A 15337-nucleotide genomic window follows, 5' to 3' on the forward strand; every position below is an offset into this window, starting at 1 on the left:
CATTTGGATATTACACTTTTAAAATGTGATTAACCCCTTATGGGTTCCCACAGGAGTCCTCATAGTGAGATTCCAGTGATCGCTATTATTATCGTTGTTACTGTTGTTGCTATTTATAGGGTATACTCTCAGAAGAACTTCCCTCCCTCCTGGCATGCAACTTAAAATGGGGTGGAGGCAGGGATTTGCTGAAGCCACTGCTGTGTCTGCTGAGTTCAATAATATCCACTGCTAATGAACCCATCTCGTTTCCCAGGCCTCTATTATCCTCATTATTTTTTCTGCCGGTGTATCATCTGATTTCCAATTTCCCTCTCTCTTACACATGCGGAACTCAAGGTGAATAGCAGCCCCAGTCCTGCCATCCCCCACCAGCTGATAGCCCATGAGGTAGGGGCAGCCTCAGGTTTAAGTCACCTGAGGCCGGTCGGGGGCGGGGCTTAGGTTGGCCACGCCTCATCAGCAGCTCAGACCTCGGAGATCCAGGGCGGGAAAGGGGGGTGGGGCGGGGCGGGGGGGGGGGAGGGGGAGCGGTCTACTGACCAGGCAGCTCTCTATGACCTCATCCTTCACCAGGTGGTCGGGGAGCCGAGAAGGACTTCTCGCACCCCCCAAGTTTCAACTCAACACGCCGCCCGCCGAGGCCGCGCGTGCTCCAGCCTCGCACGCCGGGCTGCAACGTGGCCGAGTTTTGGGACGCCCCCCTCCACGCCTCACGCCCCGGCCCCCCAAACTCCTCGGTGCTCTCTCCCGGCCGATCAGTGTCCCTGGCGCCCCCATTCCCAGGTTCTCTCTTCGCCGTACGGGTGGGGTCGCCCCCTGGGCCAACGGCCACCCCCACCCGAGCCCTGCTCAGCGGGGAACCGCGGAGGTCCCGACAGCGCCCGGCGGCGGGGCGGGGGCAGGGCCAACGGCGGGCCCGCCCCCACCCGCCTCCCCGGCCCGGCAAGCGGGCGGGTGTTTGGGGCGCCTCCACCTCCTCTTCCTAAAGCGGCGAGGCGCAGACGAGCGGCATCACTCGAGCCCAGGTCCCAGACGCCGCCACACACAGCGCCCCGCATTCCGGAGGAGGAGCCCCAGCGGCGGCGGCGGCGGCCACGGCCACAGCGGCTGGCGGGCGCCGGAGAGGTAAACTGAGTCCCGGGCAGGGAGCAGCGCCGCGATCCGCCTCTCTTCCCGCCCGGGGGCCGCGCGTCGCCGGCCCGTCACCCCACTTCTGTGTGTCCTTCCAGGCCCGGCTCGAAAAGCCTGGGAGGGCCGCCCAGCTACCCCCGGAGGAGGAGCCAGCCGGAGCCCCAGGCGCCACCGTCACCCCAGCCCCGCGGAGCTGCAGTCGCCTTCATGGCCCACTCACCGGTGGCCGTCCAAGTGCCTGGGATGCAGGTGAGGAGGTCCGGCCGCCCAGGCCACCCACGTGACGGCCGGGAGTCTGGGGCGCTCTCAGCGCGGGGGCTCCGCGATCAGAGGAGACCCCAGGGCTCCCCTGAAGGCAGGGCCAGGCTCCCTGGCCAGGTGACCCGGGAGGAGGGCTCCAGCGCTTTCCTGGCGTCTGTTCTGGGGGCTACACCCCTCTGGGGAAGCGGGGAGGGGCCGGGACGCGCGACGTGATGGGGATGGCGGGGGTGGGGGGGGTTCATAAAAATAGGCCAGAGCGACACGAGACACCTGCGCCCGCCGAGTGTGTTTCGGTCAGGATGGGAAGTAGGAGGACTTCACTTGGGAGAGATGGAGGTGTCTCTGGATTAGTGGGGTAAAGCGTGAGTCTCCCCCCCCCAAACACATACACATAAGTTGGGGCGGAGCAAGACAGGGGGTGTTGGTGGCAGCCGTGAATTAGGCTCTTCCTGTGTGCTTGTAGAGACGAGTGAGTGAGGTGACTGCTTTTCCTCTTTTGGTGCTGCTTCTTGAGGCGAAGTTGTAGCTTGCTCCCCCACCTGGTCCAGCCCATAGTGTAGCGTGAGAAACGCAGGGTCCTAAGTTAGAAGCGCCCAGGGGATGGCTCTCCAGCCCCCTCCCCCAGCTTTCCCATAAGACTATTGCATGCGGTTAAAAGAAGCTTTTTGTCCCGAGCAACGGACTACAGCGTGAGACCCAACTTCTTACTCGACATCTACTTAATCACCCACCATTACATTTTCATTTTACTAAAGAAGAAATAGGCGTTTTTGCTGTCGTGTTTGGACATGAGTGTGTTTCAAGCTTAACTCGATGTTCTCCAAGTGCACTGACTTTTAAGCATTCACGGCTGTGGGTTTGTTTGTTTTTTTTTCCTTTGCCTGATAGCCTAAACAACCCATTTACGAATGGGTCAGAGGCTAGAAACACTAAAGGCTCAGTCTCTCATTATCTTCTAAAAATGTGAATGTAAACTTTTTTCAAGTGTAGAAAGAATGTTCAGAGTAGTAAATAGACAACTTGTATTTCTAGTAGAAATCAGGAGCTGTGGATCCAGGCCTCAATTTACTAATTGATACATAGAATTACTTTCTTTTCAATTTTTTTTTTAGTAATTAATATTTTCTCTACTTTTTGCACGGAAAAAGATATGCTAAGTATTTTTTCCCTAAAGAGATCGTTTGTGTAGGACACAGCTCTACCCTGGGACTCCCCTGGGTCCTTATTAGGCACACGGCCTTTTAGCAAACTATGTGGAGTCCCAGGAAGTTGGTGTGTATTGAGTTAAAAAGAGAGGAAGAAGGAGGAAAATGAAAAATATTAAGGCTATTTTAAAGGTGAATCCATTCAAGCTTTCCAGAAGGCCTCAAACTCTCCTGCCCTCCCTCTTTCCCCCTGCACCCTACCCCACACCCCATTCATTCAGTTCTGCCTTTGATGGTATCAAGAACGTTAGGTAGTTTTTGATACTAACTATAGTTTTGTTTTGTCTGATATGGAAGAAAGTGTGCAGAAGTTCCAGTGCGCTCTCCTTTCTCTTGCACAGAGAATGGAACAATACAGATGTAAAGTTTGTCTCTGAGGGCCTCCATGCTGCTGGCTCCATTGTGTTCGTGCCTGCATGCCTGCGTCAGCACAGTGCCTCCCAGCTCCTCCAGTTGGTGATTCTGGGGAACTCTGTGTGTACCCAGAAGAAAGTGGTTTCTGGTCTTTATTTCATTTGTCTCAACTTTATTTGCCATATGTGATTTCCGGCCCTTATTTGATTTGTCTTTATTTGATTTATATGGCTTGGGAATGGCAAATACTGCTCTTAAGCATTGCTTATTGCTCCCTGCTTTGTTTCGTTATCTCAGTTGCTCCTCTCTTGAATTTCTGAATTCTAATTTAGTTTAGAAAGTGGATCACATATTGGAAATTGCAAATTCTGCCTGTCACTTTATCACTTCCCAAAGTTGTAATAACTTTGAGCCACCAGATTTGGCTCGAGCAATCATCTCAATGTTAGCAAAAGAAGAGAGGACTATTGACTTCTTGTTTTTCCTCTTGTTTTCTCTGCCTTACTGGGAGGGTAATTTCTTATTTCCACTTTCTTTGTAGATGTGTTTCTTAGGTTGTTGATGCAGCACAAGAGTTTTCCCAGTTAAAATCATAGAGTACCCCCAAAATAAATTTGACGGTATGCAGTTTGACTGTTGGGTCTAAACTACTCTTACTACTCTTCTTCAAAAGTATTGCAGATGAGATGCAAAAATATCTCATGTACTTGTAAAATTCTCCTAGTTTTGTTAGCTTTAGAAGCAGCATTTAGACCTTTAGAGTAGTAAAGAAACTTGAGTTAGCCATGTGTTCTTGAAATTACTCTATACGATTTCCACAAATCATGGTGAAGTGCCTGACTGGGCTATAACTTTTTAACAGTTTATTTTAGAGAATTATGAAGATTGATGGAAAAGATGATTTTTCCAGGAATAAAAACAAAATTACTTTAGCCACAGTGTTTTTCTCCCCCTGAGGAGAGACGTGAAGTAGAAGTCGAGCTACCTGTTCTATCACTTAAGAATTCCAGCATTCCTGACTTTGAAACAAAGAAATTTCTGTTGCCACTAGTTTAAAATAGAAAAGAAACTTAGAGTGACGAAAGAAAACCCAGGATTTGGTCCAGTTCAAACTCTTCCTTATGAATTAGTTATTCAAACTCATACTGTTGATATTTCTTAATATTGTGGTAATGAACATTTTTGCCATATTGCATCAAATGTTGAGGGTATGATTTTTTGGTACTTAATTTGTACTTACTTTTTTGGTGTGTGTATAACTAAAGGAATTTTCCATACCAGGAGCTAAAGTTTTGAATAATATTTAAAGCACAACTTTGACAAAAATAATAAACCAATAAACCTGTTCCTTTCCACTCAACTATTTACTCTGTAATGATTTAAGACATGCTTTTTCTTTGAAGTTTTCACTTATAAATCATACTTGCATTTTCAGATAGTTCCTCTTAAAACCTGAACTAGTGTTTGTGAAGGCAAGTGTCCTACATTGGTTCTTAAATTTTTTTATAAAATGAAGGTGAGAAAATAAAGTTAAATGTTGGCTTATATGCCAACTGTTGTTTTATAATCTTTATATATGCCTTTTGTGAAAGATTATTTTTTGGTTCCTACTAAAAAATTGAAATGAAACTCATGTATCTTTAAATATGATAAGTGGTACAGTTTTTAAGTGGCTGTTATTTGAGCTGTAAAGGAAAAATGAAGTTGGAGGATTAATGTACCCTTTATTGAAGAATTTTATCTAAGAGGGTAAAACTGCCTTGCATGTGTAAGCACACTTACTGGTTTCTGGGAAATGTACAGAAATATACCACATGCTCTTTGCCCTTAAAGATCTTAAAATTTTGTTGGTGAGCTCTGTCTAGCACATGAAATATCAAATAATGCAAGATCTGTGCGATACTTGCTCTACAATAGAAACTTTTGATTAACAGAGCTGTAGACTTGACAACTGACATCAGAACATTATTGGGGTCCATACTGGGAAGGACATTTTCAAGCTGGCAAATACCTTAGGAAATGCATGTAATTAAACATGCAGGACATCCATAATGTACCCAGCTGCCCTTTTCCTTCTTGGGGAAAAGGTATCAGCATCAGGGTAACATATAGCCCTGTTTTACAGTATCACTGTGTGTTCATCGAGGCTTTATAAAGGAAAGACACTTACTATTTTATTTTCTTATTTCTGTCTGTCTCAAGAAGAACGAAGTGGTTTGGGTGGAGAAATGGTGTAGGAGATGACATTGTGGCATTTGAGAAAAAAGCATGTAACACAACTAATGAACTGTACAAGTGTGGGTGTGCACTCACAGTCTTTGAGAAAATCATGGGGAGTGTGATTTTAAAGATTCCTCTTGAGACATAATAGGAGGCAAGATTTGAAAATATGAGTGGGTCAGGATTTTCGTGGCACTTGCATGCACTAGCCATTAAAGTTTTCTGAGTCAGGGAGACTCATTGAACAAAGTTATGTATAGGAAGAGAACTGTCAAGATTGGATGAATGGATGAAGTGGAGGGATTCAGAGATGACAGTTTAATGAGTCTATTTCAGTGGGTCATTTCTGTGTATAGCTGCAGTGGACCTTAGATTGACTGGTTAATACAAGTACTGTGTGCTTAGTATTGTGAAGAAATATAATTACCAGATTTAATATTTGCCTACTTACAGGAGGAGGAATAAAAGGCTTTTTGTGGTGCTGAATATGGGGAACTGGGATAATTATGATGCATTTGAAAGAAAGGAGAAAGTCGGGGGAAGATTTAGATCTGCCAGTAAGTTAATGATTTCTATTCTAGACTTTTGAAGTTTGGAGTTTGTGGTAACAGTGGGATGACAAAATTAAAATGTCAAGCCACATGTTGGTTACCGTGATGGTGATGCTGATTTCACAGATGCATGTGTGTGCCCAAAGTCCTCACATGGCACACATTAAATATGCACATATGTTGTATCTCAGTATACCTCAAGGAAGCTGTTTTTAAAAACATCCAGTAAGTGTTTGAAGATATAGATGTGTTATGTTAGTCAATCATCAAATACTTCCTGAGCACTTAGACTATGCCAGTCCTTTTATTTGAAATTGAAGGATGAGAGCAACCAAAGAAAGCAAGTGTTGGAATCCAGAGCGGACCTGTGGAAGTGAGGAAATTCTTGAGGCAGATGTACAGGTGGAGGATTAGCTTGTAAGAAAAGGGTGACTTTTAGAAGTATGGGAGGATGAGATATATCAGGATGCAAAGGAGGCTCATTGGAGGGAATTATTTTTTTTTAATTTATTTATTTATGCATAAAGAACTGAGGTGCAGGCTAGAGGTGTGGGGTGGGGGAGAGGTAAGAGGATTCACCAGAGACAGAGTGGGGAACAGAACAGGCAGATCAACTGAAATCCACTGCTGAGGGGAGCAGCAAGTGAGACAGGAGAAGTCTGCTATGCCTTATGTGGGTCACCTCCCTGGCTTGGAATAGAACTTGAGTTGCAGTGGCTGTGGATAGCTTCACAGTACTGTGCTTTAACCTTTTGCACCACTAGGGAGGGCCCTGGAGGGAATTCTTGAACCTTCTTCATGAGACCTGAATTGGGGAAGGAATTCGGTTTAGTGCCACAATCTAGTACATGGAGTTCTTATCTCCTTTAAACCTTCTTGAAGGAACTTTGTGGTTAAAGGTGGAAAGGTAAAGCATCACCTTGCATTGATAAACCAACAATTGTCCTTGATGAGTGGTTGGTACCAGATGTTGACTATGCTAATGATACTAGCAGCTGCAGCAGTATATCGAAGACAGCTCTTAGCTGGGAGAGTTGGAGGTAGTTGGAAGGCCCTGGGTTCAGAGGTAAGGGATATAGGGAGAATAAATAGGTACTGCGCATGGCAGGACATGTGCCTGGGACACAAATGAGGGTCTAGAAAAGGCACTTCTCCACAAAGGTCCATCATGTACTTCCCTTGCTTGAGTCATGGAAAATGAGAGAATGTAATTTAGTTGGTACTTAGTACTTTAGGAGTCATTGAACATTGTGATACTGTGTTGTTTTTTTTTAAATTCTGCCTTTCATTTATTCAGTGACCTTGAGCAAATCATCTACAAAATGGGGAATAGTAAAAACTGCATTCCCTTTGCCTCAAAGCAATGTTATTAGGATGAATTAACTATCATCTGTGGAATATATTTTGCACTCCTTTATGAAAGGTGTTATGATGTATAGGGGCCTTTCATCCTGCAAAACAATGCTGGGCTAATCACGAGAAAACACATCATTATCTCATCTCTCTTGATAACCCATATTTTTCTATTGAAATCCTGTATCCCCCCCCACACACACACTCACATACACACACCACTACTAACAACAGACCCAAGTCCTTTGTTCAGTTTTCCAGATTTTCTATTATCTGACTCCTCTCTATAAATATATACTTAGTTACGATTACTTCTTTTTTAAAGATTTATTTATGCATACAAGAGCTAGGATACAGGCCAGAGGTGGGGCGGTTCACCAGAGACAGTGAGGAGCAGAGCAGGCAGATGTACTGAAATATACTGCTGAGGGGAGCAGTGGGCAAGACAGGGGAGGTCTACTGCACCATATGGGTCAGCTCCCTCTGTGAGAGGCCCATGATTACTTCTTGCAAGAAATCCTGTTTGCTCTTCCATGCCAGTTAAAATTCACTAACTACTGACTGGCCAAATCCTACATGCTTTTCAGTCTCCATTTTACTTTCCACATGAACTTTCTTTTAATAGGCCAGTCTACAGAAAAGTCTCCCATGTCTAAGTGCTTGTTATACCTATTGTCAGTAGCAGACAGTCCAGTCTTTGATTTATATACTGCCTTAGATTTCCGCTAATTATGTATGTTATACCCGTCTCCCAACAAGGTTGTAAATTTCTTGAAGGCAAGGACCATGTACTTCTCCTTTTTTATGCCATCAGGTATAAATTATTTGTAAAAGTGTTGGCTGATGAGTACCGTATATACTAGACTTCTTTTTGCAATTCTGTTTGTTTCTTTAAATATTTAATGTAATGCTTGAATTCTTGCAGATCATGAAAGCTAATTTATGTGTGCACAATGTAGACTTTTATACTTATCAAAATTATTTTAATGCATTATATATAATATGGCTAGCAAAATATCTGTAACCAGTCAGCTGTTCATACACTGAAATTCTCATTATCTTGCCTTCCAGGGCCTTCACAAAAAATAGGAGCCTCCTCCTTTTCCTAGTAACTAGGGCTGATTTCAGACAAAGTTGTATCTTTGGGAGAAATAACCTCTTGTTCCTACCCTCTGTTCCCAACCACCCACCTTCAAAAACAAACAAAAACCTACCAGTTATCAAGGAATAAATCTAGCAAAGCATTGGCAAGTCCTCTATACTCTATACAATAACAGAATATTAAGGAATTGAAAAGAAATAATTAAAAGGGGCATAATAAACATTTCTGATCAGAAGAATCAATATTTTAATGTACTAATTTCCTGCAAATGGCTGTCGATTTATTCAAATTGACAAAAATTTAAACACCAAACACATACAAGAAAAATAAAGAAAATTAGGAATCATCTTTACTTTCCTGTTCCAATTGTCACATTAGAGAGAATCTGATACATTTCATTTGTATTAAGGTGTTTTTGATTATTAGCTCAGTGTGTGAACTCTCCCATGAATGTTCCCATTTTACAGGGAATAATGCCTTTCGAAAAAGTAAATCAAGTGGTACCATTTCAGACAACTTGATTATAATTTTTGACTGAGTTGTGTCTTCTGAAAGATTGGTGGTTTTGCTAGTCTTATTTGTGGCTAGGAAATGAAATTAGTTAGGGAAACACAAAGACAGGAAATGGGTTAATAAATCATGAGTCCCAATAATGACAAAGAGAGAGAAGTAGGTAGATGATTTCTATGAACTACCTGCTAGAATTTGGTTTGAGATTGCCTTAAGTCAACATAGCAATTTAGAGAGAATTAGCATGTTCACAATATTGAGTCTTCAACTCATGAATGCAGTACATCTCTCCATTTAGTTAGATATTTATTTTTTCAGCAACATTTTATAGTTTTTGGTGCTTTTGTCTCTGACTTTGGTCATTTTTATGACTATTTCATCATTTTGATCCTATTGTGAATGATATTGACTGTGAATTTCAATTTCAAAATTTTGGGTACATCTATATATATAGAAGTGAAATTGATTTTTTTGCACATTGACTTTTTTTCATCAACTTTGCTTAAACATTTTTTTTTGTGGTGGTTCTTGCAGTTTTTATATGTCCTACCATATTTTCTTCATAACTCATCAGGTTGCATTGAATAAAGATGATTTTTCATCTTCCTTTCAGAAAAGAAAATGGAATGAGGAAAACAAAAATTAACACTATTTTTAAGTCATTTTCTTTTCTCATAATTAAGATCAAAAGCATTTCCCCCAAAGGGACATATATGATATGAGTCTCTGGAGGAGTGTATTAAGGTGATTCACTTCAAAGAGGGGAGAAGTCAATAAAGTATGCACATCTCGAATATTCACTCCATCTTACTGTACATATTTCTCACTTGGTCTTCTGCCATTCTGGACAAAGATAGGACTACGGTGGGGAAAACATGTTTATGTTAATACTTTTCAGACACCTTATAAAGATACTTAGGAACCACTTTCAATAGTTCTGTGAATCCTATGAAATAATAAGAGTGAATCAATAGGAAAATGCTGTCAACTTCGGATTTATAAGCAAAACAATCTGTGCTGGCCAACACTACTCATCTTCTTCTTTGTGGTCCCTCCTAAACTCCATGGGATTCAGGAGTATCACTCCATGGGGTTGAAGAGGGCTCGTTCAGAGAAACCAGGAAGCTTAGTGCCAAGCAGATCCTGTCTTCCTCCCGTCTTCCTCCCGTCTCCCTGTCCACCTTTCCCCTCCAACCCTCTCCAGCACACACCTTGCTGGGGTAGAAACAGGCTGGTGCTGGGGACTGGCCTCAGCCTCTTCTAGAGAGCATCCCTAGTAGCAGCCCGTGGGCCTTTCTTTTCTATCATTTATGGTGGGGTAGAATGAGCTGTATCCTAAAATACCAGATTTGCCGATACCTTTGGGTGTTCAAACAAAATTGTGCTCTGTACTTTCTGAGAGGTAAGCAAAGTTATAGACACTACTGGTGAAAGAAGTGAAAATATTTCAATTACCTTTTTGAATGTCCACATTCTTCCATTTGGTCAATGAGGAAATCCAAGCATTGCTTTTTTTTTTTTCTTATGAAAATATTTACAGAAAAAAACTTGTGAACCTTTATGATCTTTGTAGCAGATTGTGTGTTTTAGTGTCCTTTTGGTTTAATTTCTCTCTCTCCTTTTTAGCTGTTTGAAGACAAAGCAAAAATGTATAAACCCTATCAATTTAAACTGCAAATGGCTAAAAAGTGGGGTTCAAATCAACCATCACTGGATCTTTCAGTTTGTTTATTTCAGAACAATAGAGTGTCTAGCCTAAGAGTAACAGTTGCTTTGAATTATAGAAACAGCTTCCTAGTATCAACTTAATGAAGATTTACTGGATTTGAAATCCATACCACACTAGATGTGTTAGGGAATTTCTAAGCATGCTAGTGAATTACTCTACCAGGTTTCAATAGTGCCTGGTAATACAATCCTAGGAGTGAATTTTTGGCAGGTGGAGAAAATAGTTCGGACATCTAGATGCATCCAGCTTTTTCTTTGAAAATGCATTTTTTGAGTTGTTCTGTTAGTGTCTTTTTATCCCTTTCCCCAGCTTTCCATTAAACCATTGGCTTTGGGACATATCACTTTACAGTGTGTTATATTAAGCTAGGACTTAACTGCTTGGTGCTGTATAGTATAAATAACACAGCAGTGGGTGATGGGGAAGGGATGGGTAATACAGATATCAGGTAGAGCATAAGATGTTATTAAAACAAGAAAATGCTGGCAAGCTGAGCCAGTAGAAACCATAAAGTAATAATTTCTCCCCAAAGCCTCTGCCTCATCATTATTGTTGCCCACTAGAGCTGGGAAAGTCTCTAGACTCCCTGGTCTCAATTTCCTGCTGCCTGCCTTAACTTTAAGCAGAAGCACAAAAGAAACCAATCAGTAAGGCATGCACACATGCTACTAAGTACGGGGATAGAAAATAGAACTTTGACCTCTGTGGTTAAGGAGACTACAGTCAGTGAGTCTGGCAGCCTTAGGGAAAGAAGCAGATTTCAAATATATGCTTTTTAGTGCTACTGACCCCTTGGGAAGAGCGGCTAACTCATTAATTAGGGGCCTGTTTGTTTCTCTAGTTTTAGTTCAAAACCTTTGTTTGAACTTAGCTCTGAGGCTTCCGATCTGCTTCTAAGTAAGTGGTAATATACAGGCTTTGCCAAGATGGACATGGGTGATCCAGGTTGAATGTTTCTAAAAGGTTAGACCTCAAGAAACACCTGGATGTGATTTAAATTAGAAAGTTGTTAGCAAAGTTGAAAGGCATGTTTTGTGTAGGACACAGTGCTTGATGCCTATCTTTGAGATGCAAATAAAGTAAAAGAGTGTCCCTGACCTCAGCAAGTTTATACTGTAACTGGAGAGACTGGACATCTAGAAATCTAACAGCGCAGAAGAGTGGTGGATCCCAAGGAGATAGAAACTGACATAGAAACATTTCAATAAAGACCTGGTTGAGGAAGGAAACTATAGTTGATAGAATAACTTTCTGCCTGGCTACCAGGGCAGCCTTCAACAGACCCTTAGAGACTTGGGAGACAAGCAGGAGAAAAGAAAAAAGAGGCCTGCACAAAGTTCCTTCTTTATCAGAGATTCAGGGTAGGTACTTCCTGGCCTGAACTATATTGGGGCAAAATTATGAAATGCCTAGAGAATGACAGACTGAGACTTTTGTTATAAGAACTCAGTACACAACATGGATTTGGGAGCAGAAAATTGAACTGATGAAAGCAATGTTTTTTTTCCTTTCTTTCTTAAAGATTTATTTGTGCATGCAGAACTGGGGTACAGGCCAGAGGTACAGGGGCAGTGGAGGATTCTCCAGAAACAGAGTGGGGAGCAGAACAGGCAGATAGATTAACTGATAAACACTGCAGAGGGGAGCAGCAGGTGGGTCAGGAGAGGTCTGCTGTGCCATGTGGGTCACCTCCGGGGCTGGAGAGCAAACTTGTGCTTCGTAGTGCTGAACTTCAACCAGCTGCACCACCAGGGAGGGCCCAAAAATAATGTTTTTTTGTTTGTTTATTTGCTTTTGGAAGATTGCATTAGGCAAGCAACTCTGCAGGCTGGGTTGGAGAAGTGGGAGGCTGGATATAATGAAGAAATATTATAATAGTCAAGGCTTTACTCAACTCCGGTTTGATCTAGGGCAGTGATGGTCAAACTTGACAGGCATCCAACCCTTAGAACCACCAGGAGGGCTTGCTGTTGTAAAACATGGACTGTCAGGCCCCTATCTCCAAAGATCCTCATTCATTTGGTCTGCCCTGGGCTCTGTGAATTTGCATCTCTAATGAGTTCCCAGAGGCTCTTGTCTAGGGACCACTCCCAGAGCTCTGGAAGGACTCACAGACTTTTGGTGACTATTTGGGTGGGGAGGGGGGGATGATGGGAGCCTAAAGAGAGCCTAAAGAGAGAAAGTTATGTCTGCCTGTGGAGAAAATGGTTTCAGTCTTAAAATGTTCACTTTGAAGCACTGGCCACACATCCAAGCAGAAGCAGTTATAGGTTTGTGCAGGAGTGAAGAGGGGGATTGGCAGGCTTAAATGGAGGTAGTATAGTAAATAAAATTGTGAGATATTAAAGTAACATGATTTCTGATTATTCTTCTAAGAAGTAGATCAACTTTTGTGATAAATTTTTAGCTTTCAGTCACCCTACCAAATCTAGGTAGATTTGATAGCTCAGTAAATATTCTTACCTCCAAAGGCAAGTACTTTTGGTAAGAACATGAAATCTATTTGTGAAAATGTGACTTGCTGAAGTGAAATAAAATGTGAGTATCTCGGGCCCTCCCTGGTGGCGCAGCGGGTTAAAGCACAGCACTGAGAATCTAAAGCCGCTTCCGCATGAGTTCTATCCCCGCCTGCCCCCTGCCCCGGAGGAGTCCACATGGCGAGGCAGACCTCTCCTGACCCGCCCGCTGCTCCCCTCAGCAGTGTACGTCGTCGATCTGCCTGTTCTGTTCCCCACTCTGTCTCTGGTGAAGCCTCTCACCGCCCCTGAGCCTCTGGCCTGTACCCCAGTTCTGTATGCACAAATAAATAAATCTTTTAAAAAAAAAACATTAAAAAAAAAAATGTGAGTATCTTAGACCCTCCCTGGTGGTGCAATAGGTTAGGATGCAATACTGCAAGCGAGCCACCACTTCACTGCGATTTCTATCCCCAGCCCCAGAGGTGATCCATATGGTGCGGCAGACCTCTCCTGACCCATCCGCTACTCCACTGAGCAGTGTACTTCCTTGATCCGCCTGTTCTGCTCCCATTCCGTCTCTGGTGAACCCTCTCACCAACCCCGCACCTCTGGCTTGTATCCTGGTTCTGTATGAATAAATAATCTAAAAAAAAAAAAAAAGCGAGTATCCTAAATGCCAGCAGCTGGCAGTGCATCTCTCAAAGGTAGACTTTATCCAGTTTGAGGTCTGTCTCACCAATTTTTATTTTTCAAAACCCCTTTCCTCACTCTGTTACTATACCCTACCTCCAAAAAAAGCCACCCTGGAACTTAATAACTCTAGGCTGCTATTATATAAAAATTAGCCATTCAGTCATGACATTCCAAATCTAACTTGTGTTTACATATATAAATTCCTGGAGGGGAAAGGAAGTTACTTCTGAATCATTAAGGAAATATCAAACTGCTTCCTAAATAGCCCTTTTGACTCCAGCTTCTACTCTCTAAAATGTTCTCCCTACCTGTCAGATTAATATATTACCATTTGCCAACAGGTACTATGTAGAAAAACTTAGTTCAAACAAAGGATTAGAACTGAAAATAAGGGAAGCCAATAGGGCCTATTTAATGAATTTGCTAACACCAAACATGGTATTTGAATAAACAGCAGTCATCAGCGTGGGACCTAAATCATTTTCTAATTTCTAAAGTTAACACACAACCATAAAAATAAAATTATCCCTCAAAATCAAAAACTTGCCATCAGTTCTCATGTGCAAAAGCATGTATAGAAAAGTATTTCTAGGCCCTCCCTGGTGGCGCAGCGGGTTAAAGCACAGCACTGAGAAGCTGAAGCCACTTTCGCATGAGTTCGATTCCCGCCTGCCCCGGAGGTGACCACATGGTGTGGCAGACCTCTCCTGACCCGCCCGCTGCTCCTCTCAGCAGTGTACTTTGATGATCTGCCTGTTCTGCTCCCCACTCTGTCTCTGGTGAAGCCTCTCACCACCCCTGAGCCTCTGGCCTGTACCCCAGTTCTGTATGCACAAAAAAAAAAAAAAAAAAAAAAAAAAAAAAAATTAAAAAAAAAAAAAAAAAAAGAAATGTATTTCTAAACACATGTTAAGTAATGTCTGATGTTCTTTGGAATTCATTTACTGTGCCCCCAGCTGACTTGTTTCCTCTTTAGGGAATAAATTTGAGGGGGCGGATAAATTTCTGATAGGTCTGTCTTATGTATCACACCTCTTAGTGGCAGCGGTCTCTTTTACAGCATATTTAATTATTCTTCTAATCCATTTTTTTATTATTCTGGATGGTACATTAAGTTCCTCTTGGGGAAAACTGACAGGTGCTTATCTGCATATGCAATGTGTAGAAGTGTTTAAAAACACTTAAAGTAGTCAAGAAAATAAGGCTTAACATTAGCCTATAGAATTTTTCATCAACTCTAGCAGGTTTAGGCATAACATCTTAAAAATTTAAAAAGTGCATTGTCAAATGGGTAAAAGAAGGGATTTTCATTAAATACAAGAAGCAGAAAGCTATCACTGAACCATGTCATTTTGGGAAAAGTTGGCATGTAAGAGGAATTCAGTAAAATTTCTATAATTATCTATTCCCTAGAACTCCTGGGATCCATGGATGTGCTAAATATTTTTGTCATGTGAAAAATATATGTAAAATTCTTTACCTCATTTAAAAACACTGAAGGTAAATCTATATATGCATTGCATGTATCTATGTCTGTGTGGGTTGTCAGGATTTTGCACATGTCATGTTATCATGGCTATTTTTGCTTTTAATATTTAGACTTATGCTGTCCTTCAATAAATTGGACTCAGCAGCCTGTGTCATATAGCACACAGATCGTGGGATCTGACGTTTAATGAAATTCAATATCAGTGTAAAGCTGTTTTAGTGAATTAGAATTAGAATTGAACTGAACAAATTATATAGGATTATATTTATCAGGATTC

General features: G+C 42.2%; 1 protein-coding gene across 2 annotated transcripts in view; it reads left to right on the top strand.

The window, feature by feature from the left end:
* Nucleotides 1-1020: 1020 nt before the first annotated feature.
* Nucleotides 1021-15337, top strand: part of STK26 (serine/threonine protein kinase 26) — a 47613-nt gene continuing 33296 nt past the window's right edge. The window contains exons 1-2 of one of the 2 annotated variants that reach the window (XM_012727092.1): nucleotides 1021-1128; nucleotides 1233-1383. In XM_012727092.1, coding sequence (XP_012582546.1) covers nucleotides 1342-1383 — 42 coding nt within the window. In that variant the 5' untranslated portion in view covers nucleotides 1021-1128; nucleotides 1233-1341. Of the gene's footprint in view, nucleotides 1129-1232; nucleotides 1384-15337 lie in introns of those variants that run through there. The other variant, XM_004685811.2, reaches the window with a different exon arrangement.

This window comes from Condylura cristata, unplaced genomic scaffold, assembly GCF_000260355.1.
Source record: "Condylura cristata isolate star-nosed mole 26May11 unplaced genomic scaffold, ConCri1.0 scaffold00019, whole genome shotgun sequence".
Taxonomy (NCBI): Eukaryota; Metazoa; Chordata; class Mammalia; order Eulipotyphla; family Talpidae; genus Condylura; species Condylura cristata.